The 25,387-nt window shown below is 38.7% G+C and overlaps 1 protein-coding gene across 1 annotated transcript in view; it reads left to right on the top strand.

Moving 5' to 3' along the window:
- The first annotated feature begins 1,207 nt into the window (after positions 1-1,207).
- The window catches only part of RASA1 (RAS p21 protein activator 1), a 108,807-nt gene continuing 84,627 nt past the window's right edge, over positions 1,208-25,387 (top strand). Inside the window, exon 1 of the mRNA XM_072792677.1 lies at positions 1,208-2,270. Within this exon, the coding sequence (XP_072648778.1) occupies positions 1,801-2,270 (470 nt within the window). The 5' untranslated portion in view covers positions 1,208-1,800. The remainder of the gene's footprint in view (positions 2,271-25,387) is intronic.

The following is a 25,387-nucleotide window of genomic DNA, read 5'->3' as shown; positions in this document are numbered from 1 at the left end:
TAATGGGAGTGATTCTTCCACTTACATGAATGAACGCAATCGTTTATACATATTCTAGCATAAAAGAGGAAACAAAACCCATTTCTGGCTTTACTTAGGTTGAGACATCAGTTTATTGATAATTTTTGAAACTATGCATTATTGTCTCTGGCACTTTGCAACGTTGACATTGGCCTTGTTCAAGGTTCTCCATGCTTCACATATGCGTCCTGGAACAGGCCCCCTGCCTTCTGCACACAAGTGTTGTTTGTGGCACCCGCTCCTCTACACACGTCATTAGTGCCCAAGACCTGAGATGGCACAGGTAATTGTGTGTGTGTGTGGGGGGGGGGGGGGGAGGGACATGACAGAGAGGAGAGATGGTGCTGTGAATGAGGAAAACAAAACGTGTACGGTCTTAGAAATCAGAATTTGCCACTATTTCTACCAAAATTCTTAGCCCCCCCCCCACCCCGTAAGGCTCCCCTTATCTATTTCCTTTACTTCTCTTGAGTTTCAGAACGTAGTTTGAATTTTTTTTTTTTAAATACGTAGTGGGGGATCCCCGGGTGGCTCAGCGGTTTAGCGCCTGCCTTCGGCCCAGGGCGTGACCCCGGGGTCCTGGGATCGAGTCCTGCATCGGGCTCCCAGCGTGGAGCCTGCTGCTCCCTCTGCCTGTGTGTCTCTGTCTCTCATGAGTGAACAAATAAAACCTTAAAAATAAAATAAAATAAAACACGGAATAGTCATATAGTGATTTCTAGTATGCGACGAAAATCAAACAAATCGATAGCCCTGCCACTCCCCCTCGGCCCCGGGCCCCGGCAGCGCCGCTTCCTAAAGGCGTTATTTTCCACCAGCAGGAAGCAGGGCCCCGGCTCCGCGGCATCTTCCTTGCCGTCTTCCTCGGCGCTGCCCCCTCCCCTGCAGCGTCCCCGCCGCGTTCGCGGAGCCGGGCCCCCCAGCCCTCGGCCCGCCCCTCCGCGGCGCACGCTGACCCGGGGCGGGGCGGGGCGGGGACGGGGCGGGCGCCCCCCCGCGGCCGGTCCCCCGCACCGCGCGCCCCCGCCGCTTCCTTCCCTCGGGCCCAGCAGCGCGGCCGCCCCCGCGCCAGGGCCGCGCCTGCGCACAAGCCGCCCCGGCCCTGCTCCCCGCCCTTCCTCCCGCGGCCGGCTCCTCCTCCGGCGCCCCGCCTTCCTTTCTCTCTCTCTCTCTCTCTCTCTCCCTCTCTCTCTAGTCGGTTTCCGCGAGCGCTCCAGGTCGGCAGCCGCTCGGCCCGCTTCCCCGCCCCCCGCCCCTTCCTCTCCTCTCCTCTCCTCTCCTCTCCTCTCCCCACCCCTCCCGCCTCCAGCCCCGCGGAGGATGCAGCGGCCGCCGCGGCCCGGGCCCCAGCAGCGGCACCGGCGGTGGCTGCGGTGGGGGTGGCCGGAACTGGGGTGGTGAAGCGGCGGCGGCGGCCGAGCGGGCGGCAGCCGCGCCAGCCGCTTCCTCTGTGCTTCCCTTCCTCTCTGGCGCGGCCAGGAAGTTTCTCACTAGTGTGCATGTGTGTGAGTGTGGGTGTGCAGGCTGAAGGTGCGGGTTGGCGTTGGTGCCGGCGGTAGGTTTTTTGCCCACTCGGCTTCCCGTAACCCGGGCCGCTCCGGAGCCTGGGCTGTGGCCCGAGGAGGGGGCGCGGCGGCGGGCTCGGTCCTTTTGTTGTCGTTTCCTCCGCCCGGGGAGCCGCCAGGGGGACGCGCCCGGGTGGGGCGGCTGGGAGCCCGGGCCTGCTGGCCCCCGGGGCTCCCGGGCGAGCGTAGAGCGGAGAGCGGAGCGGGCTTCAACATGATGGCGGCCGAGGGCGGCAGCGAGGAGGGCGGCCCGGGGGCGGCGGGGGCGGCGGGGGGCGGCGCGGCCGCGGGCTCGAGCGCCTGCCCGGCGGCGTGCAGGGTGAGGATGCCCGGCGCGCTGCCCGTGCCAGCCGTCGCCTGCTCCGGGCTGCCGGAGGCCGGCGGGGCCGCGCTGGGCGCCGGGCCGGGGGCGGGAGCCGTGGGGGGAGCCGGACTGTCAGGGGGAGGGGCCGGGGCCGGGGCCGCCGGGGCCGGGGGAGAGCCGGCCCTCGCCAAGGGCACCGCTTCGCTGGCTGCGGACACCTTCGGGGCGGGCGGCGCCTTCCCCCCGCTGCCGCCGCCGCCTCAGCTGCCCGCCCTGGGCGCCGCCGGCCTGGGAACCGTGGACGAAGGGGACTCCCTGGATGGACCCGAATACGAGGAGGAAGAGGTGGCCATCCCCCTGACCGCGCCTCCGACTAACCAGTAAGTGCACGCAGCCGTCCCGGGCCCGGGGACGCCGGCTCCTGGGCACAAGTGCGAACCCCTAGGACCTGCAGCTTTTCTTGCAGTTGCGATCCGTTGGTGAAAAAGTTTGGAGCCTTCGGGGTTGGCGTGCGTCGGGACTTGATTGGATCGCTCCTCTTCCCTGAGGGCATGCACGCTGCCTTCGGCGTCTTTTGCATCTTTCTGGTTAGACCCTGGGAAGAAGTGAAGTTTTTGAGCTAGGAAAGCATGGAGAGTGGGGGGGAGGGGGGGGGAGGGGGGGCATGTGTATCCATCGGGAACCGGATACGGTGCTGCCTTTTCCAAGCCGAGGTTGCGTCCCCGGGGCTCAGCTGAGCTTGCAGCTGCCCGGGCCGTAGAGTCTCTCTCAGCCTGTGCGTGCATTCCCTGTTGAAGTCAGGTTATCCTTAGTCATAAGGCTTTGGGTATGCAAGTATTCCAAGGAGTATGGTATTGATGACCATTTTAAACATGCACCGGTCAGAAGGCTTTGCCTTTGTGGTGCTGTGCATCCCCAGCCTTTCGGAGGCAGAGCGATGCAGAAAAGTCTTCGGGTCTCTCCTGAAGATGGGGGTCGGCGAGAAAGGAAAGGAGTTCTGCGAATTACAGGTGTGGTGAAGGGTCTCTCTCCTCTTACGGGGTCTGTGACGTAGGCCGTGAAATTCCCATTTATTGATAACAGCCTGATCTTTTTATAGTTGAGGCTTTGTAAGCACAGTTCTCAAGTAAAATTGTCAATACTTCAATACTTTGTTGGTGGCCAGTGCAGTGTTCCATTTGGCAATCAGTTGCGACGGTATATTGCAGGGCATTTAGGGCAAATGGCTTTTTTCACACGGTGAGTACCTTCCCCTTGTTCCCTCCATAAGTGAACATAGGTGTGTGTTTGTAAAGGTGGACCTTGATGAGAGGAGAGTGTTACTGGGAAGGGGTAATAGATGGCAAAACCATTCTTACGGATCCTTCACATCAGTTATTATCTGACCTTTAGAATTTCGACAGCCTTGGTGTATCAGAGGAAAAAATATTTGGTTCATATGATGACATTCACTCTGGACAATTGAAAGTATTTGTTTGTTTTGGATAAGCTTTGGAGGATTTAGAAAGGACTTAGAAAATGATTAGAAAAAGATTCTGTGATAATCCATTCTTAACCTAGGGCTACATCTTTTGATATTTAAGGGGGAAAGGTAAAAGTAGCCTGATTTGTGTCAGCCGTGGTATACTGCTCAGTAAGAGTTTAATTTTTTTGTCTAACTTTATTCCAACTTACCATGTTATGTGTTTGTTTTATAGACCTCTGAAGGTGTTCTGGGAGTGTGAAAAATTTGAATTTTACAGCACTGTTTACACACCTTCAAGCCTTTTTGAAAGAATCAGTAAATATTTAAGCGCTCACTACATCACTCCATGCTCAGCACTAGGGTTATAATAAAGTGCAACTTTTCATACTGAAAGAAGGCAGTCTTTTGCCAGTGTTTGTAACTGAGTTATATTAGGCATATTTGTATATTGTAGTTATAAATTTTTTTAAAAAAGTGATTTTGTGGAATGGTTTTAGGTTCACAGCAAAACTGGGCAGAAAATATAGTGTTCCCATTAGATTTTTCAGGATAAACATGAAGGAGTATTTGGAAAAATTTTTAGAAGTCTATTGTGTGAGGTTTCCATCATCATTAATATATATTTGGGAATAAAAATAATACTTGCATGACTGTATATATGAGAATCGTAAATGTTCTGAAAAGTATCCTCCATTTCAAGTATGTTTTTTAAATTTGTCACTGAGGAGTACAAATTACCCTCTTTTCTTTATCTTAGATATCAAACCAGAGTCACTGGAGGCAATACAGTGTAGTGTTTAAGGGTGCAAATTCTGAAGTTAGACAAGATTTGGGTTGGAATCCTGACTCTACCACTTATAACTGTGTGATCTTGGAAAGGTCAGTTTCCCCATCTGTAGAATGGGGATAATAATGGTACCTCCGTCATAGCATCGTTTTTAAGATTTAATGAGAACCCTGAAGTATTCAGTCAGCACAGTGCTTGGCACATAGTAAGTGTTCAGTAAATAGTATGCCAAAGTAACAGTAATATTTTATTGCCATTAAATTGCCTACTGATTCTATTGGTACAGGGAACTCCCTCACTGATAGTTACTTTAGGCAATGGTTCGTACTCCAGAGGTCTAGCTACCATGGTTAGCTATATTAAGAATTATGACTTCATAAAGGTTTCCATCAGGTTAAGTAGGTTTAGAGATGAAGTTCAGATCTTTTCTATGAATTCCTTTTTTTAATTTTTTTTTATTTTTATTTATTTATGATAGTCACAGAGAGAGAGAGAGAGAGAGAGAGGCAGAGACACAGGCAGAGGGAGGCAGAGGGAGAAGCAGGCTCCATGCACCGGGAGCCCGACGTGGGATTCGATCCCATCTCCAGGATCGCGCCCTGGGCCAAAGGCAGGCGCCAAACCGCTGCGCCACCCAGGGATCCCTGAATTCCTATTTTTAAAGGGCTTTAATGATTTGGTTAACTAATGCCAAATCTTTTGTAAGGTACTGAAGAAATGTTCTTGGACTAAGTGAATATTTGTTTACTAGTGAGTGGTCACCTTAGTTATTGCATAGCATGATATTAAGGGGTTCAGGTCACAGGTTTGAGTCCACAGTGGTTTGTTAGAGTAGAGTTCCCTTGCACATGGAGTTCAACCCTGTGTCCAGCTAGTTTGGTGCTGTTGGTCACAAGAGCCGTTAAATGACGATATATGGATGGACAAATGCAAATACCTTACTGCCATTAGTATTTTGTACCTTGTTTTTCCTGCGTGCATGGTGAGTCATTGTCTCATGTTTATTACCGAGGGTTTTCATTAGTTTGGTTAAGGACAGAAAAGTTTATATAGTTTTAACTATTTATTTGAATATTTTCCTTTTACAAGTTTTGAGGAAAATTCAAAAAGCATAACATTCTTCCTATGTATTTTTATGCTGTAGAAGTTTCTGTATCTAAAATTCCCGCAGATTGCTTTTTCAAGAGAGAAAAAAGTTAAAGGAGTTTGTCACGGGACACTTTCTAATTTTATGAACTTACTTGCTTTTAGTGCTCCTGGTTATTTTTTCTCTTTGCTTTAGAAGTGAGGGTGATGGTAAAAGGAGTGTTTTCCTCTTAATCCACCTTCAATTATATGTAGAGATTTTAAACTATGAGCCTGCAGTAGCAGGATGCCCTTGGACTGAATCCAACCCACAGATATATATTGCTTTCTCTTGGTGTATTTTGGAACATTGAGTAATTAGTTGCCACCATTTAAAAATAGGAAGACTTCACATTTAAGAAGTCTCACTTTCTAGCATCACTTGCAAAATCACAAGATTTGGCTCTACCTGGTTGCTCTTCCTGTTTGTGGATTGCTAGAGCTGAGTAGTGTTGCCCCTTTTAGGTGAGTTCTGAGCTCTAGTTTGCTGCAGTCTTCACTAGGCTTCGTTTGCCTTTTGATATTATCTGCCTGGCAGGTTAGATCATACCCTGGACCTAAGATGAAGGCTTCTCAAGCCTGAAACTTGAAGGAAAAGGAAATAAATAATGTACAGGATACCTTTCTTTTCCTTAAGAAACATGTGACTATCTCTACAAAAATAAAATCATTCTTAATTAAGCCAAATAATTATTAGAGGTGAATGTTAGGACATGTAGCGTTCATTAGCTTTGTTACTAATTGCATTATAACTATGGGTGAGTCATTATTTCTTAATAAACATGGGGGGTGAGGATTGCAAAGATTAGTTGTGTACAGAGTGGTTGCTGACCAGGACCCAGATTTTTTTTTTTTTTTTTTTAAACCATATTTGTATGCATTGTAGAGCAGTATAGTAGGTGCTCGATATAAGGGATAAAAATGAGTAAGATGCCCATTTTCTCAAGTCTCTTTTCTGGGGCAGTTACAGATCTAGTAGGCAGTTAAGTCAACCAACTTCTATAATTCAGGCTAGATTAAGATAAACATCATGAATGAAGTATGAACAAAGGGTCATGGGCTTTAAAATAATACAAAATTTAGGCAATTAGGATCAGTAAGTCTTTGAGGAAAACTATCAAGTATGTTATCCCTGTTGCTTATTTTCTAAATAAGACCTTATTGGTCCCCACGCCCTTTGTCTAATGATTCTATCATGTAAAAAAGAATTACAAGTTAAAGTAGTATAAACTTTTGACCCTGAATGTAGGGTTTGTCCTACTGAACTCCTTAATTATTTACCTGTGATCTGGAAGGAGGTTGAAGGAGATGCCTGTAGTCTCTGGGAATACAGAGCACAGCCAAAGGCTAGAATTGGTTTGGATCATTGATGAGGCACTCTGGGGAAACCAGGCAAACATGATTGGTAGAGATAAAAAGTAAAAGCACAGGAGCACCTGGGTGGTTCAGTGATTTAAGTGTCTAACTCTTGATCTTGGCTCAGGTCTTGATCTCATGGTCTGAATTGGAGCCCTGTGTTGGGCTCCTCACTGTGTGTGGAGCTGGAAAAAGAAGAAAAATGACAGCTGTAAATTAGGAAGAAGAAAGGGAAAGCAAAATGTAGGCCTTTCTGGTTGCTTTACCGGCCATGAGGGAAATGAGAGAATGGCAGCTCTAAAACCCAGAATGTACCTTGGTGGGGGTGAGACATAATAATTAACAATAACTGTCATTACTCCTGATATTTCTTGATTGCTTACTGCCTACCAAGAACTGTTCTAATTGGCCTACATGTGTTGTTTACTTATAACTAAACCAGTGTTTATTTGCACTTAATTTTGAAGGTTGAGCTAGGCTTGATGGGGACTGCTCCATATGTCTTCTGTTGGCTATAACATCCAAGGTGGCTTCTTAATTCATAAATCTGATGCATCAGCTGGGATGGCTGGACCAGCTGGTGGATAGCTGGGAATATGACTGCCTCTGTCCCTTTCTCCCTTTACCCCGTGCAGGTAGCCTCCCCCACTTAATTCGATTGAGCTTCTCCACAGCATGGAAGCTGGGTTTCATGAGGAAGGGAGCATTTCAAGAGGACAAGCTTCACCGGGCCAACACATATCAGGCGTCTGTATTCTTATGTTTGCTAATGTTCTAATAGTCCATGCTAATAACATAACCAGTTTGGATTTAGTATGGGTGAGGACTATACAAGGGCATCAGTACTGGGAGATGAGATTTGTTGAGGGGACCAAAGTTAACAACCTACCTCGTGTGTTATTCATATACATGTAATACCAGATAATACTAGGATAGGAGTGGTGAGGGATGAGGTGGGAGAAAGGGCAAGTACTTACAAGTTCTTTTTTTTTTTTTAAGATTTTATTATTTTTTAAAATTTATTCATGAGAGACACGGGGGAGGGGGGGAGAGAGAGAGAGAGAGAGAGAGAGAGAGAGAGGCAGAGACACAGGCAGAGGGAGAAGCAGGCTCCATGCAGGGAGCCCGACGTGGGACTCGATCCCAGGACCCCGGGGTCACGCCCTGGGCCGAAGGCAGGTGCTAAACCGCTGAGCCACCCAGGCTTCCCTACAAGTTCTTCTCTTAGGCTTTAACACGGTAAATTGTTTATTAAACGAATCAGATATCCTCACAATAGATTTTGATTCTGACCACCATTATCTTAATTTTAAATCACAGTTATGGAGTATAGATGCTGGTTATGGCTCAATGTTTGAATGTGCAGTGTATGGGTGGTAGGTGTAGCATCTTGAAATCACCTACAACCCATTTCAGTCATGAGCTAAATTAAAAACAGTTGTCAGATACAATTTACTGATAACTTCTCCATATGTCTGATCATATTTCAATGGGATTTGGTGTATGATTTTAGGCATTTCAGTGATTAAGTGATTTTTATGAGTAAAACAGTGAACATTTGGGGGAACAGAAATAGAAAAGAATATACAGTCCACTTGGAAGAGGAAGCATTAATGATAGAGAAGATGGTAAAATTAATCTTACAGATATATTGTACAGATAACATTTTTCAAACTGGAGGATAGTGTGGAAGAGTTTAAAGAATGAAAGTATTTGAAAGAATAAATTGAAATTTCATACTGTAATCCTCTTTTACTGGAGTTTTATAGGAAGTTTGATTAATTTTCATAGTATTGGTGTTTGTTATTGTAATCATAAAAGTAGTATGCATAGATACATAGTATTTTAGTGATGAAGGAAACCCTCATTGCCCAGATGCAGAAGCCGCCTAGATGCAGAAGTAGAGTGGTCTGGCTAAGGTACATAGGTAGTGGTAGAACTGGGACAGAATTTAGTTCCCGTAATTTTTTTTTAAATATTTTACTTATTTATTCATGAGAGGCACGGGGGGGGGGGGCAGAGGCAGAGGCAGAGACACCGGCAGAGGAAAAAAGAGGTTTCATGCAGGGAGCCCCGTGTGGGACTCGATCCCGGGTCTCCAGGATCACGCCCTGGGCTCCAGGTGGCGCTAGACTGCTGGGCCACTGGGGCTACCCAGTTCCGGTAATTTTTTAGATATGCTTAGATTTGAGTAATATTTATAGTTAATTTGGCCGGGGCTGGGAGGTGGAGGGTAGAAGATGAAAGGCAGAGGCCTAGGATTGACTAATCCTTTACCATATATGCTAGGCACTTTACAGAGATTATTTTAATTCTCAAAGGTCTGCAGTCAGATACTCTCCTCATTTTTATTGTTGGGAAAACTAAGTGATAGAATTGGAATTCTGATGCCAATACTATACTTTTTCCTTTGCCTTGTCCCCTTCCATTAAGTATAATACACACTTATTATGTTCACTCATAGAATATACTTCCGGGCTGGCCAGCCACTGGGTATTACGGATTGAATTTTGTTCCCCTAAAACTCATAGGTTGAACCCCAAGTCCCATTGTGGCTGAATATGTATAGGGTCTTTAAAGAGGTGATTAAGATGAAATGAGGTCATAAGGGTGGGTCCATAATCCTACTGGACCTTATAAGAAGAGGGAGAGACACAGAAGTGCACATGCACAGAGAAAAGTCCATGTGAACCCCCAGTGAGAAGGTGGCCATTTGAAGCCCAGTAGACTGGCCTCATTAAAAAGTACCTCTGCTGGCCCTTTAATCTTAGACTGGGCCTCCAGAACTGTGAGAAAATACATTTCTGTGGTTTCAGCAATCCAGTATGGTTTTTGTTATGATAGTCCGAGCTGACTGACACTCTGAGTAACCCCGTCTCTTTAACAATGGCTTTGGCTGATTCTGATGCATGTCAGTTGCACATTTACTACTTGAGAAATAGGGTCCTCATGTTTATATTTCCTATCTTCCACTGTAGGAAAGAAAAACTTTCCATGTACTTTACCTTCTTTCCTTATATGCTAGTGGTTTATTTCTCCTTTTTTGGCTATACGTGTGTTGAAAGATGGAAAAATTATTTAAATGCATGTTTGAGTATTATAGCTTGAAAAGGTCTTATATATGACCATGATGGTACCCATGGGAAATCCTGTGGGGGAGACATTACTTCAGCAAAATTTCTGTATTCACTCTGTGTTCCTTGTAATATTCGGTGTTACTTGTTTGTGTGTGTGTGTGTGTGTGTGTATATGTGAGTATTTTTTAGTATTATTTTGTCTGGATAAGTAAGATAAACACCTCATCAAGGTTTTACCAAGCTAGATTATCAGCTTAATACAAAAGATAGAACTCAGGAACAACAATGGAAGGCTAGGCATTGGACAAGGTATGTGGAGAAGGGTACAGAGCTTCCATGCCCTGTCTAGAGATGCTACTCTTCTAGCCACTCTCCCTCCTCTATGTGTTCACCAACTGGAAGCTCTCTCAGTGTTACTTTTAAAATTCCCCTTCTCTTACATATCTGTCTGAAGCTTAAGGGAAAGACCTAGAGATTCTTAACTCTTTTAAGGCTTCTTTGTAGGTATAACCTATTAGACTGGGTTCACAGCTAAGACGCTTATATAAAGCACCATATCTCTCCTCCATCCATGTCTACCCACCTACCTGGATATTGATTTATCTCTCAGATTTTTAAATTAAATTTTATTTTGAGGTAATTGTAGATTAAAATTTAGTTGTAAGGAATAATACAAAGTATGTGTCCTTCACCCATTTTTTTTCCTCAGTGGCAACATCTGGTATGGCAACAAGAAATTAATATTGATTTAATTTACATCTTCAGATTTCACTAGTTCTGCATACAGTTGTGTGTGTCTATGTGTTCAATGTGGTTTTAGTTCTATGCAGTTTTATCACATTGTGTAATCATCACTACAGTAAAGACACAGAGCAGTTTCATCACCACAAGGATTCCTTGTGCTGCCCTTCTTTCACCTCTCCATTTATCTCTAACTCCTGGCAACCACTAACCTGTTTTTCGTTTTGTCATTTCAAAAAAAGTTTTACAAAAACAAACAACAAAACCCCATGTTGTACAGATGGAATCATAAAGTATGTAACCTTTTGGGGTTAGCATTTTGTAACCCAGCATAATTCCTCAAGATTCATCCAGGTCCTTGCATGTATCAATACTTTGTTCCTTTACATTTGCTGAGTATTTCATGGTGTGGCTGTATAACATTTTAGCCATTCACCACTGGAGAACAATTTGGATTATTTCCAGTTTTGACTATTAGGAAAAAAAGCTATGAATATTCTTGTTTGTTTTTTTGTAAACATAAGTTTTCATTTTTGTCAGTTAAATGTCCAAGAGTGCAGTTGTTGGATTGTGTGGTAATTATATGTTCAGTTATAGAAGAAACTGCCAATCTATTTTTTAGATTGGTTGGATGCTTTTACATTCTCACCAGTAACGTATGAGTGGTCCAGATTCTGTATTCTCACGAGCATTTGATACTGTCATAAGTGTTTCTTTAAGCTATTCTCTTGGTGTCTACTGATCTTATTGTGGTTTTAATGTATATTTCCCTAATGGCTAGTGGTGTTGAAGATCTTTTCATATGCTAATTTGCTATCTGTATATCCTCTTTGGTAAAATGTTCATGTCTTTTGTGCATTTTCCAATAGGATTGTTTTATTGTTGAGTTTTGAGAATTCCAAATATTACTCTATTGTCTGCTATGTGCAAATACTCTCATTTTGTAGCTTATCGCTTTTTTCCTTTTAATGGGGTGTTTCTGAGAGCAAAAGTTTTTAATTTTGTTGTGGCTTAATTTATTAATGTTACTTTTTTTTTGGTTGTGTTTTTGGAGCCAAGTCTAAGAACTCTTTAGCATTGGTCTCAAAAATTTTCTATTATGATAGCTTTATGAAAGTTTTATACTTTAATGGTTTGCAGATAAGTCCATAGTTTATTTTGATTTTATTTTTATAAAAGATACATTTAAATTGAGGTTCATATTTTTACCTATGGCTATCCAATTGCTCTAGCCCCATTTGTTGAAAAGGTAAGTATCTTTCCTCTTTTGAACTGCTTTTGCAATTTTATAAAAAATCAATTGGGCATATATGTGTAGGTTTACTTCTGGGTTCTCTATCGAGTTCTGTTGGTTTATATGTTTCCATCTGCTAATATTGCACTCTTGGTTACTATAACAATGTAGATATAGATAAGCCATAATACCAAATAGAGTGGTTCCTCTCACTTTTCAATATGGTTTGAGTTATTCAAAGGCTTATGTCTTCATATATAAATTTTTGAACAAGCTTACCCATATCTACACAAATTTTACTGAGATTCTCATAGGAATTGCATTAAACCTATAGATCAATTTGGGGAGAATTGACATCTGTACTATATTGACATGGTCTTCATTTAGTTAGGTCTTTGATTTCTTTAATCAGCATTTTGTATTTTTTAGTATATATATCAAGTCCTATTGTATGCCTCTTGTTAAATTTATACTTACTTTTTTTTTTTTTGTTTGTTTGGAGAAATTTTGTGGATATTATTTTTTTATCTCAGTTTTCAAATGTTCATTATCAATACATAGAAATGCGATTGATATTTTACATTGATCTTGTGTTCTTTGACCTTGCTAAAATTTTAACCTTTTAGTTTTTAGAGGCTTTTTACAGTATACTCTCTAATCTCTTTGCCTTTTATTTCTTGTGTTATTGCAGTGGCTAGAACTAGTACTGTATCGACTCACAGTGGTAAGAGCAGATATCCTTGCTTTGTTCCTTGTTTAGGTGGAAAACATTTAGTGTTTCACTATTAAATATGGTATTAAGTGTATGTTTTTTTGCGGGGGGAGTGCGTAGTTGATTAGATACTCTATCAAATCAAGGTAGATCACCTGTCTTTCTAGTTTACTGAGAGTTATTATAAATGGGTGGTGGATTTTGTCAAATTTTGTCAAATTCTTAGTGAATTTATATGATAGAGTTATTTTCTTTAGTTGATGTGTGGGGTTTTGTTTTGTTTTAATGTTGAACCAAACTTGCATATGTGGAATAAATCCTATGTGGTTATGATATATAATGTTTTTCAGATATTACTGAATTTAGATTATTGATTTGTTGAGAATTTGTGTCTGAGTTCATTAGAGAAACTAGTCTGCATTTTTCTTGTGATATTTTTGTTTTGTTTCAGTATTTGGGTAATACTGGCCTCAGATTGAGGTAGGACTCATTCCCTCCTTTTCTGCTCTTCGGAAAAATTTGTGAAGTTTTGACATTCTTTAAATATTTGGTTGAATTCTCTAGTGAAAACATTTCAGCTTGAGATTTTCTTTTTGAGAATTAAAATTACAAATTGTTTAGTGGTTGTAGGATTATTTATGTATTATTTATTTCAGTTGAATCTTGGTAGAACAAACAGTCCCTGACTTAAGATTTTTTTGACTTTATGATGATGTGAAAGTGAGACACAATCAGTAGAAACCATACTTGGATTTTGAATGATGATCTTCTCCTGGGCTAACAATATGTGGTAAGATTCTCTCTTGTGATGCTGGATGGTAGTGGCAAATCATAGCTCCCAGTCAACCATGCAATCATAAGGGTAAACAACCACAACGTATAACACTTAAAAGGATTCTGTATCCTTAGAACCATTCTGTTTTTCACTCTCAGTATTCAGTAAATTACCTGAGATTGTCAACACCTTTTTTTTTTTTTTTTAATAGGCTTTGCATTAGATGATTTTGCCCAACTGTAGGCTAAGGTAAGTTTTCTGAGGAGGCTTAATGTAGGTGAGGCTAAGCTCTGATATTTGGTAGTTCAGGTACATTAAATGCATTTTTGATTTGTGATATTTTCAGTTTACAATGGGTTAGTTGCATGTGGCCCTATGGTAAGTAGAGGAAGATCTTTATGTGGTTGATTGAAGAGTTGATTCATTTCTTCTAATTTAGGGGCATAAACTTGTTTGTATTATTTCCTAATTACCCTTGTAATGGCTGTAAAATGTTCAGTGATACTTTCTTTTTTTATCTCTGATCTTGGTAACTTGTACTTTTCTTTTTGTTTTGCCAGTCTTGCTAAAGATTTATCAATTTTATTAATTTTTTTAAAGGATTAACCTTTTGTTTCATTTTTTTCTCTGTAGTTTTCTTGTTTTCAGTTTTGTTGATTTTCATTTTTATTTTTATTATTTCTTTTCTGATTATTTTGGGTTTATTTTTTCCTGTTTTTCTAGTTTCTTGAAAGCTAGAAAGGAATTTAAGTAGGAATGTAAGATAATGATTTGAGAACTTTTCTCTTTGCTAATGTAAACATTTAATGCTATAACTTTTCCCCTTGGCACTGCTTTAGTTGTATCCCATGTCTTTTGATGTTGTTTTTTCTGTGTTGTCTTTTCATTTTTATTCAATTCTATGTTTCTTTTTAACTTTACTTGGAGACTTACTTTGAGATTCGCTAGTTGTACTTCTTGATTTCTGATTCGAGTCCATTATGGTCAGAGAATATTCTCTTATGATTTCAATACTTTAAAATTTGTTGATGCTTGTTCTGTGGCCCAGTATATGGCCTGTTTTTGTGAGTGTTTGTTCTATGGATTTAAAAAAAAATAGGTATTTGGCTTTTTTTTGGTCAAATATTCTATGTATGTCAATTAGATCCTTTTGGTTGATTGTGTTAGAACTTTAGAACTTTTAAGTTTTGGCTGATTTTCTGTTTAGTGTTTTAGGAAGTCTTGAAATTCCCAATGATAAAATTTGTCTGTTTCTCCTTTCACCTATCTGTTCTTTGTGTATTTTGTTAGGTGTGTACCATTTAGAATTGTTATGTATTTCTGTTGGATCCATCCTTTATCATTGTATTATGTTTTCTTTTCTCTCTAGCAATTGTCTTTGCTCAAAAGTCTAATATTAATATAGCCATTCTGCTTTTATTTTGTTTCCATGCATCTTTTTTGGTACCTTTTCACTTCTTATTTTAAGTGAGTGAGTTATAAACAGCCTATTTGTGGATCATTTCTTCTTAAGTCCACATTGGCAGTATTTGCCTTTATTTGGTATATTTTAAATTTACATTTATTTTAATTATTGATAATGTTAGGGCTTATTTTTTTAAAGTTTTTATTTTAATTCCAATTAGTTAACATACAATGTTATGTTAGTTTCAAGTGTACAATACAATATTTCAACAATTCCATATTCTACCTGGTGCTCATCACTACAAATGCACTCCTTAATTCCTATCGCCTATTTAACTCACTCCCCCTTGCCTCTGGGAACCAATCTGTTTCTTGGTTCATCTTTCTCTTTTGTTTGTTTTGTTTGTTTTGTTTCTTAAATTCCACATAGGAGTGAAGTCATGTGGTATTTGTCTTTTTCTGACTTACTTCACTTAGCATAATAATTTCTAGCTCTATCCATGTTGTTGGAAATGGCAAGATTTCATTCTTTTTATGGTTAAGTAATATTCCATTGTAAAAAAAAATATACTGCAACTTCTTTATCAGTTCATCAGTCAATGACACTTGGGCTGCTTCCATATCTTGGCTGCAGAAATAATGCTGCCATAAACACAGGGGTGCATGTATCCCATTGAATTAGTGCTTTTTAATTTTTTTGGGAAAATACCCAGTAGTGCAATTACTGGATGATAAGGTAGTTCTCTTTTTAACCTTTTGAGGAACCTCTATAACTGTTTTCCACAGTGGTTGCACCTGTTTACATTCCCACCAACAGTGCAGGAATGTTCCTTTTTTTCCACATCCTTACCAACACTTGTTTCTTGTATTGTTGATTTTAGCCATTCTGACAATGTGAAGTGATAGCTCATTGTAGTTTTGATTTGCATTTCTCTGATGGTGATTATGAAAATCTTTTCATGTTTCTGTTGGCCATGTGGATGTCTTCTTTGGAGAAATGTCTTTTCATGTCTCCCTGCCCATTTTTAATTGGGTTATTTATTTTTTGGGTATTGAGATTTATAAGTTCTGTATTTTGGATACTAACCCTTCATTGGATGTGTCATTTGCTCTTAGAGCTTCTGCCATTTTGTTTTCATTTCCTGTTTTTTCTCTCTTACTCATTCCTCTGTTTCGTTCTTTCTTCTTCTTCTTCTTCTTCTTCTTCTTCTTCTTCTTCTTCTTCTTCTTCTTCTTCTTCTTCTTCCTCCTCCTCCTCCTCCTCCTCCTCCTCCTCCTCCTCCTCCTCCTCCTCTTCTTCTTTTTAACATTTTATTTATCTATTCATGAGAAACACAGAGAGAGGCAGAGACCTAGGCAGAGAGAGAAGCAAGCTTCATGCAGGAAGGCCGATGTGGGACTTGATCCTGGATCTACGGGATTACACCCTGAGCCAAAGGCATTGCCTTTTTTTTTTTTTTTTTTTTGAAGATTTTATTTATTTATTTTTGAGAAAGAGCATGCGTGAACTAGGAGGAGGGCCAGAGTGAGAGGGAGAAGCTGAATCCCTGGTGAGCAGGGAGCCTGATGCAATACAGTATTTCAGGACTTCAGGATCATGACTGAGCTGAAGGCAGGTGCTTAACCGACTGAGCCACCTAGGTGCCCCTTCTCTTTTCTTTTTATGTGTCACTTGAGCATTTATTAGTATTTTATCCTGATTTATTTATAATTGTTTTCAAATATATCACTTTGTAGTGTTTTCTTAGTGGTTGTACTGGATATTAAGATGTATATGTACCATAAGTATGGAAACTACCCTTCCATTTAGACCCCTTTACTCTCCCACTTTGTAAATATCACTGTTACGAATATTTTTTCATACATTGAACAGCTGATCAGATAGTGTTAATATTTTTTTTCCTGTTGTGCTAAAACATACATGGCATAAAATTTACCTTTTTAACCATTTTTAATGTGTATGGTTCTGTGATATAAAGTACATTCACATTGTTGTGGTGCAGCTGTTAACCACCATCCATCCCCAGAACTTTTTCAGCTTGCCCAAATGAAACTCTGTACCCATTAAACATTAACTCCCCATTTCTCTCTCCCCCTGTTCCAGGCATCCACCATTTTACTTTCCGTTTTTATGAATTTGAATGCTCTACATACCTCATTTAAGTGGAATCATACATACAAATCATATTTGTTCTTTTATTACTGATTTATTTCACTTAGCATAATATCTGCAAGGTTTGTCTATGTTGTAGCATTTATTGAAATTTTCCTTTTAAGGCTGAATACTATTTTGGCCTCCTACATTTTGATTATTCATTTACCCATTGATGGACGTTTGGATTACTTCCACCTTTTGGCTCTTGTGAGTGATGCTGCTCAAACAGGGTGCATAAATATCTCTTTAAGTCAGTCCCTCCTTTTAAGTATATACCTAGAAGTAGAATTACTGGGTCATATGGTAATTCTGTATTTAAGTGTTTGAGGAATTGTCATACCGTCTGTGATGGTGCCTATATCATTTTACGGTCCCACCAGCAATGCACAAGGATTCCAGTTGCTTCACATTCTCACCATTACTTGTAATTTCCTGTTCCTTTCTCCTTCTCCTTTTTCATAATAGCTGACCTCATGTGCTATCTCATTGTTATTTTGACTTGCATTTTTCTAATGAGTGAGCAAATTTTCATGTGCTTATTGGCTATTTGTATATCATACTCTGAGAAATACCTATTTAAGTCTTTTGTCCATTTTTAAATCTGTTTGTTTCCTCTTGAATTACAGGAGTTCTTTATATATTCTGGATATCAATCCTTTTTCAGATAAATGGTTTGCAAATATTTTCTTCCATCAGTTGCCATTGTGCTCTGTTGATAGTGTCTTTTGATGTACTTAAGTTTTAAAAATTTTGATGAACTCTATTTTTTGGTTGACTGTATAATTTTTATTTCATCCATCAATACTATGATTTTAAAACTTATTGAGTAGTAGAAGGGTAGTCTGGTGAATCTATAGGTTTTACTCATTCTTGCTTTTCCCATTGTACTTTTTTCTTTCCTGATGTTACAAGATTCGTTCTTTTATCATTTGAAAGACCTTCCTTAGCTCTTCCTGAAGAATACATATGCTAACAGATTTTAGTATTCTGTTGCCTGCTTATGTCTTTGTTTCATTTCTGAAAGATAGTTTTGTCAGATATAGAATTCATGGTTGATTGTTCTTTGAGCTCTTGAAAAATTTTTGTTACTTTTGTCTGACCTTTGTGATTTCAGATGAGAAATCTGTTATTTGAATTCATGTTCCTCATAGGTAATCCTTTCTTTGTGGTTGCTTTTAAGATTTTTTTCTTTGTTTTCAGATGTGAAATGATGTGGCAAGGTATAATTCTTGTGGATTTACCTGTTTGGAGTTGTCACTTGAATCTGTAGGTTTTTGTGTTTCTACAAATTTGGAAGTTTTCATCCATTATTTTTATGAATACCTTTTCAACTTAACCCACTTTTTCTTTCTTTATGGGACTCCAGTGAATACAGAATTGGATCTTCTGTTATTGCCCTATAGATTTTGAGTCTTTGTTAGTTTCTTTTTAGTCATGTTTCTCTTTTGGTCAGATTGGGTAAATTCCATCCTCAAAATCGCTAATTTGTGCCATTTGTTATTCTTACTGTTGAGCTGTCCATTAAGCTTTTTTTTTTCTTTTTTTTTTTTTAGCTTTTTTTTTTCTTATTATAGTTTTCCAGTTCTGTAGTTTCTAATTGGTTCCCTTTTATAATTTCTTTTTCTTGGCTTGGATTTCCTATTTTATTTGTTTTTTTTTTAAGAGAATTTTTAATTGATAAATTATTTGTGATGGCTGCTTTCACATCTTTTTGAGAAAAGATTTTATTTATTTATTTAAAAGAGAGAGAGTGCACATGTATGCTCATGAGCAGGGGAGGGACAGAGGGAGAGGGAAGGAGAGAATCTCAGGCAGACTCCCTGCTGAGCACAGAGCCCAACATGGGGCTTGATCACACCACCCTGAGATCATGACCTGAGCTGAAACCAAGAGTAGGATGCCTAACCGACTAAGCCACCCAGGTGCCCTGTGCTTTCACATCTTTGTTAGACAATTCCAATATGTAATTCGTTTTAATGTTGGCATTTGTTGATTGTCTTTTTTTCATTCAAGTAGTCATTTTCTTGGTTCTTGGTATGATGGGTAATTTTTGGTTGGATGTTGGGTTTTTTGCCTATTATGCAATTTTAAAAAAAATCACTTTTACCCTTAATATTGATGAGTATATTTTTATTGTAGAAAATTTGGAGACTTGGAAATACAAAGGAAAAAAAAATCACTCTTTTTACTACCAAAGGTAGCTACTGTTAAATTTTTTGTAGATTATATACACATTATATACACACACACACACACACACACACATAATATTCTTGAAAGGAACTATATTTGCATATTTCTATTTTCCTGCCATATAATTATAACTAGCATTTATATATATGAGCAAATTGAAGTAATGAGAGTTTTAGGTAACTTTCTTGGTTCACAAAGCTACCAAATAATTCAAACCAAGCTTCTGAACCCTAGGTCTGTACGTATTTATTTATTTATTTATTTATTTAAAGATTCTGTTTGTTTATTCATGAGAATACAAAGAGAGGAGAGAGAGAGAGAGAGAGAGAGAGAGAGGCAGAGACATAGGCAGAGGGAGAAGCCCGCTCCATGCAGGGAGCTCAATGTGGGACTCGATTCTGGGTCTCCAGGATGACGCTCTGGGCTGAAGGCGGCGCTAAACCACTGAGTCACTGGGTCAGGTCTGTATTTTAAACCACTATGGAATACTCTATCTTGTTCTTTTTTAAAAAAATCACTTAAGATAAATTGTTTCAATAGGAGAATGAACTTCTTTGAGGAGGAATCATCAATAGATTAATAACATTCTTAAAATATTTTGAATAATGTTTTAGTAGTTCACTATATGTGTTTATAGATAATTTAAGTTTGTTTAGATACATACATAATATATTTTGGTAGTGGAGAAAGGAGCTTTGATATACCTCTGTTTATGCATTCGCATGAATAAATAAATTAAAATCTCCTTAAATTTGAATGGAAAGTATTAATAGGCCTTTTTTTTTTCTTAGAGATTTGTACCTCCTTCTGCTTCTCCCTTTGCCTGTGTCTCTCTGCCTCTCTCTCTCTCTGTGTCTCTCTCATTAATAAATAAAATCTTTAAAAAAAAAAAAAGATTTGTACCTCCTTTAAGAGCATTAGTGTTTTTCTTTTTTTCTTTTTTTTAAAGTAAATCCTTATTACCCCTCCTTATTTGTTGAGGAACAACTGTGGATATTCTTCCCCATATTATTTCACTTAAGAGACCATAAGGTCACTCATTATGTACATATAGTGAGCTTGGTTGTTTGTCCATATCCGTTGAGTCTTAGCATGGCTACATAAGCATTGATTTAGAGAAAATTCCTAATCAGTGACTATATGAAAGCTAGTATATTTTATTGCCTTTTAGTTCTTAGCTAAGAAAACCAATCCAGTTACTACAGTGTAGTTACTACTCTATTTACTTATGGGACATAGTAATGCTTATGATTGGTGGTAAGAGGAATAAAATTTAAATTAATTTTCACTACCATTAATCCTTAGACAACGTATGAGTTGGGGGCACTGACCCCCGCAGAGTCAAATCTGTGTATAACTTTGGACTCCCCTAAAATTTAATTACTGATAGCCTACCGTTGACCAGAAGCCTTAATGATGATATAAACAATACATTAACACGTTTTCTATGTTACATGTATTTTCCACTGTGTTCTTATACTAAAGTAATCTAGAGAAAAGAAAATGTTACTAAAAAATCATAAAGAAGAGAAAATATACTTATGGTAATGTTCTGTACTTTCTGAAAAGAATTTGCATGTAAATTGACCTGTGTAGTTCAAACCTGTACTTCAAGAGTCATCTGTAGTTCTTTGAAACTCTATAAGAGTTGTCTTCATTTGTCATTGCTAGCAATTAGAGACAAGTTAACTATGTGATTTGATGTTTCTTTGTAGTCATTACATAAATTTCTCATGAAATTGAAAAGAAAGGAACACAGATCAGACTGACAAGAGACTGCAAGAGACTGCATCCTTTAATTAATACTAAAATTCCAGAATATCATCCTCAGAATGTTTTCATCATGAAACTATTTTGATAGGATTTTAAATATTTTTTTTTCTATTTATTCATTTGAGAGAGAGAGACAGACAAAGCGCAAGCCTGGGGAGTGGGAGAGGGAGAGGAAGAAGGCCACTCCCCCTAAGCAGGGAGCCCAAGACATGGGGCTCCATCCCAGGACCCAGAGATCCTGACCTGAGCCCAAGGCAGACGTCAGCCATCTGAGCCACCCAGGTGCCTCTTGATATAATTTTAAAAGGGAATAGAGGGCAGCCCCGGTGGCCCAGTGGTTTAGCGCCGCCTTCAGCCCGGGGTGTGATCCTGGAGACCCGGGATTGAGTCCCACATGAGGCTCCCTGCATGGAGCCTGCTTCTCCCTCTGCCTGTGTCTCTGCCTCTCTCTCTGTCTCTGTCTCTTATGAATAAATAAATAAAATCTTAAAATAAAAAGTGAATAGAAAATAAAATAGTATCTTTAGTTTGACTTTTTTTAAGGAATCTATTCTCTGTGATGTGATGAAATAGCATTTAGCGCTGTAATCATACAAAATCTTACAGTGCTGTGGAGTCATTAATATCTTATAACAAAGTAGTATTGGATGCCTGGATGGCTCAGTGGTTGAGCATCTACCTTTGGCTCAAGGTGTGATTCTGGGGTCCCTGCAGGGAGCCTGCTTCTCCCTCTGCCTATGTCTCTGCCCCTCGCACTGTGTGTCTCATAAATAAATAAATAAATAAATAAATAATAAATAAATAAATAAATAAATAAATAAAATCAAATCTTAAAAATAAAAGTAGTATTGATATTTATGGAAATGGCATTATTTGCCTAGTAACAAGGACTGTGAGTACAGTGAAGAACAGTTGAACTATAATAGATTGCAGACCTATCATGTTATGCTTTAAATGTCACAGTAAGGAGCTTGTGCATTATAGTGTAGAATCCAGAGGGAAAGCCTTTCCTACTACTCAAAATAGTTTTTCTTGTTTTAAGATTTCAGTCATTTTGGCTTTCTTTTTCTCTTTCTCCCCCTCTTATCTAAGCATTTACTAAGATTGTTTTGTACCTCCTAAAGTGCTCCCAGATCTAATATTTGTTTTCTTTTTCTTTTTAAATATTCTATGATTTCAAACCCTCATTTTCTTTTTCCTCCTGTTGGAATAGTTTGTACATTTTCTTTGTTCTTCATCTCTTTCTCTGCCAGTTAGCCACTCTCCTTATCACTGACTTCCAAAAATTTTATTTCATCCAAGTAAAAATTAAGAAATTCATTGTGCTTTGTTATACAGAATTTATCTGGGTGCGTGTATGTGAAACTACAAAACAATGAAACCAACGTGAAGTATAAATTACTACTTACCTGTTCTTTTTTCTTTTTAATACTGTTCTACTTAAACATACTGGCAGAGAGTAAATTTAATTTGAGACTCCCATTAACTTGAAAAGCTGATTTGTATTAGCTGCCAGCATGATTTTCTAAAGACATATTTTACCATATTCTTTTTTGAAACCTTTCCTTCCATGAGTCTGCATCATCTGGAGAGTAGTGGCTTTCAAACTTCAGTTTAACCATCACTCACCAAAAGAAATAGATTTTACATCTGTGACCCAGTATACACATATAAACAGATATTTATAATGGAAACAAAAGTTCAATGAAAAAAATTTACCCTTACTGCCTATGAGGTACACCATTTGCTGTTCTGTTCTCACCTTTTTCACTTAATTAAAAGAAAATGCTGATTGTGACTTACTAAATTGATTTCTTGACTAAAAGATTGAGACCTGCAGGTTGAGACAAAAAAAAAAAAAAAAAGAAAGAAAAGAAAAGAAAATTAAAGCTTACTTTAGTATGACATACAACAGGACTCCTACCCTGTTCTCCATTATTACATATTTTGTCAGTACCATACTGTTTATTCCTTAAATTTGATGTGGTATTTTGTTTCTCCAATTTACTATTTCTTCTGTCTGGAGTGCCCTTTTCTCTATCTTGATTGTGTGACAAACTGTCACTCATTTTTCTAAAATACAGCTGAGACATTACCCAAAGTAGTGTATCATGATAAAAATAAAGGTTTCTTCTTAAGCAGTAATAACAATGATTTCATCAAACAGACTTGGAAAGAAATGTTTTCTCAGAGAATTAAACCGCAATATCTCAGTTAAATGAACACAGGATGAATAAAAAATGTTTCTGGTTAGAAAGTCTCGGCGGTAATGTGGTTGGTGCTATTGCTGTATTTAAATAATGGGGACTTAAATAACATGATCATAATGGGTTCATAGAAAATGGAGCCATATAAAGGGTAAGCTTGTCAGTGATCATCTATGTTCAAAGGAGTGGGTTTTTCTTTCTTTCTTTTTTTAAAGATTGATTTATTCATGAGAGACACAGAGAGAGATAAAGGCAGAGACACAGTCAGAGGGAGAAGCAGGCTCCCCACATGGAACCCAATGCAGGACTCGATCCTGGATCCCAGGATTACGCCCTGAGCCAAAGGCAGAGGCTCAACTGCTGAGCCACCCAGGCCTCCCAGGAGTGGGCTTTTTTAAGCCCGAGGATGAAACTGATTTATATCTGGTGCAGTTATTTTTTTATTATGTAAATACTTATATTAAATATGTGAATTCTCTGTATTCTGAGATTAAGAGTCCTGTGATTCCCACTGAGCCAGCCAGCCACTCCCTTGAATTAATGCTATCTTTTTGTCCAGATTTTATGCTCCATGAGCAACCGTTTTTGTAAATTTTTATGTTGTGAAATTTCATATTTGCAAAAAGATTATAAGAAAATGTACCAAGTAACCATATTTCATTTACCTTTACATTTTACCACATTTCATTTATTTGATTGCCTTTATACCAACATAGTTCCACTCAACTATTTGTGAGTTACTTGCAGAGATCATGTCTCTTCACTCTCAAATACTCATCATGTGTTTTCTAAGAATAAGGACAGTAGCTTGCGTAGTCAAATAGAATGAATTTAACACTAATATTCATTTTTAGATACTGACCATTGTTCCTTTGTCCTTGATACCTACTTATTTATTTTAGTGAATTGTATTTATGTCTCTTTTAATCTAGAACAGTTCATCCACCATTTTTTTTTTTTTTTATGACATTGACATTTTTGAAGAGTCCAGGACAGTTGCTTTGCAGAATGTGTCTCAATTTGTATTTGTTTGTTGCCTCAGAATTAGATGCAGGTTAACCATTCTTGGCAGAAATACTCCATAAGTCATGAGTTTTCCATACATCATATCCAGGGGCACACAATGTCAGTTGTCTTATTGATGTATAGAAGTTTGAACTTGGTTAAGATGGATCCCACCAGATTTGCCATTAAAAATAGGTAATTAATAAATAATGAATACTTAGTGATTTTAGTATTCTTTGATGCTTTTTACCTGAATCAGTTGTTACTTTGTTGTACTGGTATTATAAGATGGTGAGTTTTGTCCTATTTATTATTATTTTGAAATTTCCTAGTTGGCAGCGTTCATTACACAACCTTGGGATAAGTTTGGCTTCCTGCTTAATACGCATTCTGCAGAATAAGCTGAGAAGAGATACAGGCAGGCATTTTTGTTATTAATAGAAAAATTACTACGGTTTCTATATTAGTCCTTTGTGAATTTTGTTAGAATGGATTGACGACCTTGAGTCATCTCTTGAAACTTGACTAACTTGATTTTGAGTTATAGACCTTAGAGAAGTCACCTCGCCTATTGTGATCTCATGAAGTATGCTGGAGCAAGTTGATTCTGTCTAGCATCCTTTCATTTCATGTTTTTACAGTGACCATTTCAAAGTAAATAAGAGCCAGGGGTATGCATATCAGAAGGGTGTTGGATTTTATTATTTAAAGGTGATGAATAATTAATAGAAGTGCTGTTTGAGTAAAACAGTGAATGATTATAGATAAGCTTAAAGGAATGTTATCTTAACTGAATTTTTTTTAACTAATCAATGTATTTTTCAGAGAAATTTTAAGTTCAAGGCAGAATTGAACAGGAAGTACAGAGAATTCTCATTTCCTTTTCTCCACACATGTATACTATCACTCTGTATCACACTGGTACATTTGTTACAATCAACAAACCTAAATTGACACATCATTATCCCCCAGAGTTTGTGGTTTACATTAGGCATCACTCTTGGTGCTGTGCATTTAAAGGCTTTTTAACAAATGTAAAATGATATGTATCTACCACTGCAGTATCACAGGGGAATAGTTTTACTGCCCTAAACATCCTTTGTGTGCTGCCTATTCATCCCTTCTTCCCCACCCCACCCTGTGCTCCAAATCCTAGAATGTTTTTACTGTCTCCATGGTTATGCCTTTTCCAGAATGTCATAGAATTGAAATCATACAGTATGTAGTCTTCCAGTTTGGCTTCTTATACTTAGTAATACATAATTATGGTTCCTATATGTCTTTTCATTGTTTGATATTTCATATATTTTTAGTGTTGAATATTATTCCATTTTCTGGGTATACCTCATTGTGTTTATCCATTCAGTACTGAAGGGCATCTTTGTTGCACTCAAGTTGGAATGAATGAAGCTGCTTGTAAATATCTGTTGCAGGATTTTATGTGGCCATAGTTTTCTGTTCATTTGGGGGAAATATCAAGGAGTACAA

Source organism: Canis lupus, chromosome 2, assembly GCF_048164855.1.
Source record: "Canis lupus baileyi chromosome 2, mCanLup2.hap1, whole genome shotgun sequence".
Taxonomy (NCBI): domain Eukaryota; kingdom Metazoa; phylum Chordata; class Mammalia; order Carnivora; family Canidae; genus Canis; species Canis lupus.
The sequence above is the reverse complement of the archived record's forward strand: the minus strand, read 5'-3'. Positions and strand labels throughout refer to the sequence as shown.